General features: G+C 36.1%; 1 protein-coding gene across 1 annotated transcript in view; it reads right to left on the reverse strand.

Annotated features, from left to right (window-relative positions):
• Nucleotides 1–2728, reverse strand: part of LOC144970315 (calsyntenin-1-like) — a 27308-nt gene extending 24580 nt beyond the window's left edge. The window contains exon 1 of the mRNA XM_078909820.1: nucleotides 2514–2728. Coding sequence (XP_078765946.1) covers nucleotides 2514–2598 — 85 coding nt within the window. The 5' untranslated portion in view covers nucleotides 2599–2728. The remainder of the gene's footprint in view (nucleotides 1–2513) is intronic.
• Between the last annotated feature and the right edge of the window lie 2272 nt (nucleotides 2729–5000).

The following is a 5000-nucleotide window of genomic DNA, read 5'->3' on the forward strand; positions in this document are numbered from 1 at the left end:
ACTCAAAGAGTATCTTGGAAGCAGTTTTGATAGGTGAACATGGTATTAATGGAATGGAAAATGGTTGAATTTTATGATTTTTTTATGTTTCAAGGGATTTTTTTTTATGGAATGAAAATATACGGCTCAATTTTCTTGCCCAAGAACTTATAGCTATCTTTTCCTTTCAATATCTTCTAAATGAATTTAATGAGGAAAACGGGAATTGTACAAAATCAGCGTTCAATGCTCTTTTTTTTGGTATTTATCAAATTCTGTAAATAAAACCAGAGATATCTCAATTTAACCAACCATGGTTTTAGCCTGCAGCTCAAAAACAATAACTAGCGGTCATGCAGGTGAATGGGAGAACTGTGACACAGATTTAGCCAATCATCTTTACTAAGTAAAGTAAATTAGGCACTTTGATAACTCCAGTCCAGTGGCCGCCGATAGGCTCACTGTAAGGTGAAACTCGTTTTTTGGAACTTTATTTTTGACCCTTTACTGTGTTGGTCACCATGGCGTTATTTGTGAACCTATGTGACTAATTTTGGTATCATTATAAAGGGCACAAAACAAGCTTTTTAACGGTGTATTTCATTCTCAATTCCTGATTGTATTTCTCAGAAAACTTATGTAATAAAAATTTATAATTTTTGAATTATAACAACTTTTTAAATTATGGATACATTTTAATTATACTTCATACATCGATAGACAATTAATTGAAGAATATCTCTGCCAAATTTCTTAAAAATTGATATACTCGCTCATTATTTTATTTTTCCCGCCACCAACCCCACTTTTTAGGACAAAAACCTCATATTTTTTTCCATTTTCGTTTATCATTAATTTTTTCCATACTTTCCATACATTACATGAAAATGATTTATATGAAAATAAAGCTTATTTTCTGACCTTTAAATGATATCTAACACTTGCCATTTATTTTTTAATTGAAACAAAATTACTGAAAACAATAAGTGGGCCATGTTGACTGCAAGACTCAAAATTTCCGGATCGCCGCGAGATGTTGGTTTTGAGGCAGCAGCGAGATCACAGATTCTCTCTGTAACTGTCAAGTTGACAAAAAATTTCAGTAGAAAAATATAAATAACTCTGGAACTGTGGGTCGTAGAGAAACAAATAAGGTATCAAATTTTATATGTTTTTCAAGTCCCATCCCCCTGACTGAGTCAAATCAAGATATTTTGAGTTTGAAAATTTTATCAAAGTACCTTACAACTTACAGAACTGCAGGCAGTACTAAAGTACAATTATTAGGCACTTAAATGAATGGCTAAATCTGTGTCACAGTTCTCCCATTCACCTGTGTGACCACTAGTTATCGTTTGTGAGCTGCAGGCTAAAACCATGGCTTGGTTAAATTGAGATATCTCTGGTATTTATTTACAGAATTTGATAAATTAAATACCAAAATAAAGGGCATTGAACGCTCTATCATTTGGTACAATTAGCATTTCCCTCCTTAAATTCATTTAGAAGATATTGTAATGGAAAGATAGCTTAATTGTAGTGGGCAAGAAAATCAAGCCGTTTATCAGCATTCATGAAAAAATCCCCTTAAAACATAAATAATCATAAAATTCAATCATTTTCCTTTCCAATGATACCATTTTCAACTTTCAAAACTGCTTCCAGGATACCCTTTGAGCATTCCATAAAATCACACTCATTTCAAAATCTACCAAAGTAACGCCATTTCAGCTTGGACTGCCGTGGTCAGCGTCGGTCATTGGCTCCTAGCCTTGTGACGTTACAGTGTTTCAGGGGAATCCCCTTTCGTTTTTTCAGTCAGCTGGTGCCCAATTTCAGGCTGATTCCTATAGTAATTTTTGGGCCTTTTTAAGGCATAAAAAATCGAATAACTCTGCTTCTATATAACCTAGAGACAAAATTCAAACGGTTTTATCATCGGGATGGTATACTGCATCATAGTAAACCAGATTTTATACTGTCATTTGAAAACTGAATTTTCATTTAAGTGCCTAATTCAATTATTAGATATGAAGTGAGTAGAAAAGTGCCAATAATTCAATTATTAAAGTGTAAACCCACCCATGACTCGCTTATCAATAGCATTTTTTTTTAAAAACCTGTAAAATACTTTATTTCTTCAAAATCTAATATATCAACAAAAAATGTCTAGACTTTAAATTAAGAATTCTAAAATAAAACACAAGTCAATTGATGCACGACCACGGCTCACGATTCTTCGCTCTCCATCTCCCACTTCCAACATTCACTCTCTGCTGACTCTGACTCTGTTGTGCGACACATTAAAATCGCGTCCTATTGATATTATATTCATCCTCTTGAATTAAATGAAAGAAGTGACAGAAAAGAGCATTTTATAATGGCTTTAACTTTAGCTAAATTCGATTTAATCTAATGTGCACAATTCATTAAAGCGGGAACAACAGTGTCTGTGTCAAGTCAAGGCCAAGAGACGAAGCAGACCACAGCAGTCAGACGAGACAAACAATCAAACAACAGTTCCAGACACTCACCTGAAAAGGCATGTAAACCTGATATACAGGCAAAAGCTGCAAGGACGTAAGTTAGTATAGCCATTCTGGTATAAAACGTCAGCATAAGAATGACCACCAAACCACGACCGTTGATAATCTTTTTACCGAAACTCGATTTGTTCTCTTCCTCCTTTGTACTTCACAACAAATATGGCTGAGACGAACAAATTATAATGAATGGAATGACGTCATTTGTTTTCGAATATTTGATGAATTTTTAGATGAGCTTACAGGACGGAAATATTCTTCTAGATCATCTCTTATGATTTCATTAATCAATGTTTCATGTTAAATGGTTTTAAAAACAACAATTTGTGCGAAAATTACAACGTTCTTTCTTACCCACCATAATCGATATTGTTAACGATATATCATCAAAATCGATCGTAAAATCGACGTCAACTACTAAAATTAGGTTTCGGGCTTTTTACGAAGGGATAGGGGAAGGACCGAGGGGAAATACCATATTGAAGACAACATAATTATAAAACCCAGATTTAAAGGGCCTTGGAAATTATTTTTTTTCCATGTTCTTATTGAGTCGGTTTGTAAAGACAATTGGGCTATCCTAAGTTCTAAAGGTTTCTTCAAATAGGTTTAGAATTTCATTTGTCATCCATTCCTTTTTGCTGTTTATTTGAGCTATTGGTAAATGCTTTTCTGCAGTTGCTTTGACACACTTTTGGAATATATCAAATTGTTTTTCACATTTTTCATTATCAGGTTCACTTTGGCTTTGTATCATGAGTGCATTTTCAAATTCTTCTCTCATTTTTGTTTGTATGCCATTGTCTTTGCATAACCAGTAATCCCTCTTTATTCTACCAGCTGTTCTCTGAATAGCTTTAAACTTTATCCTTATTGTACAAACAACTGGGACATGGTCACTGTCTACATCGGCGCCTGGGTAGGTTTTGCAATTTAATATGCCATTTCTGAATCTTGATGATACTGCTATAAAGTCTATCTGGTTCCTTGCTCTGTCCCCTGGTGATTGCCATGTCCAGGTTCTTCTTGGGTGTTGTTGAAACCAGGTGTTTGAAATCATTAATTTATTTGTTCTACACCAATCTGCCCAGATGTTTCCTCGTTCATTTCTGTCTCCGAGTCCATGTGGTCCGATTATGTCACCATCTCTGCCTCTGCCAATCTTAGCATTTAGGTCCCCCATTACCATAAGGACTTCTTGTGATTTACACATTCGTTTTGCTTTGTCTAGTGAATGGTAAAACTCTGTCATATCTGCATCTGTCGCCTCTTCTGTTGGTGCATAAACTTGAATAATATTGGTGTCAACTACAGGTCCTCTTAGCTTAACCAGCAAAACTCTGTCTGAGATTGCTACGTGCCCTTTGTAAAATTTGGTTGATTTTTGGTCTAAGATCATCCCTACTCCTTTTTGGAAAGAGGTTCCACCACTCCATATGATCTTATATGTCATGTTGTTTTCTTGTTTTGACATGGTTCCCTGCTCTTTCCATCTCATCTCTGCCAGGCCAAGAATATTTATTTGGAGCCGTTTCATTTCTTTCATTCAGAATGTTGTTTAGTTTTCCTTTTTGGGCACAGGTCCTGACATTCCATGTCCCAATTTTGGTTTTGTCACATTTGTTAAATTTATTTCGCCTAGTAACTGGCTGACGGTTCGGTGTGACCTGACGAACATCACGCTCCCAACCGAGCGAGGCAGCAGTCTTCCGTGAAAACATGCTCCCCTTTACGCTGTCACCGTTTAACTTTTTGGACTTATTCATGCAGTTAACTCGGCAAAGTTACAAGAATGGTTTGCCATTGCCTATTCTTGTCGCCCTCTGCAGTTGGCCAGCTTGACCTGTTACCGTTCGACACCACGAGGAGGTTGCAGTAGGGCTTGATGATGATCTATCTTTGCAGACTTGGCATCATCCATTTGTCGAACTACCAATAGCTCAAATAAACAGCAAAAAGGAATGGATGACAAATGAAATTCTAAACCTATTTGAAGAAAGACGAAAATGCAACAGAGGGTCTGCAGAATACCAAACATTGAACAACCACATTAAATCCAAATGCATCGAGGCACACGAGAACTATCTAGACTGGAAATGCTGCGAAATCGAAAGAGAATACAAACCCAACCCCCAACAAGCTCACCAAAGAATAAAAGAACTATCAGGGAAAAGGAAAAGCAAAGCAGCAGGAAGTTGTATCCAAAACAAACAAGGGGAACTGCTATTTGAAGAACAACATATAGAAAGCCGATGGGTAGAATACATAGGCGAACTGTACAATGATCCAAATAGAAATGAACCACCACTGAAATTCAAAGAACCATTAAGCGGACCAAACATCACCAAAAGTGAAATTGAACATGCCATGGAACGAATGAGGGATGGTAAAGCAACAGGCCCTGATGAAATATCTGTAGAGGTATTAAAAAGCCTAGGAGATCTGGCAATTGATGAACTTCACATATTATTCAACAAT

Source organism: Berghia stephanieae, chromosome 4 (genome assembly GCF_034508935.2).
Source record: "Berghia stephanieae isolate SIO BIC M18660-M18661 chromosome 4, UCSD_Bste_1.3, whole genome shotgun sequence".
In the NCBI taxonomy this organism is placed as follows: Eukaryota; Metazoa; Mollusca; class Gastropoda; order Nudibranchia; family Aeolidiidae; genus Berghia; species Berghia stephanieae.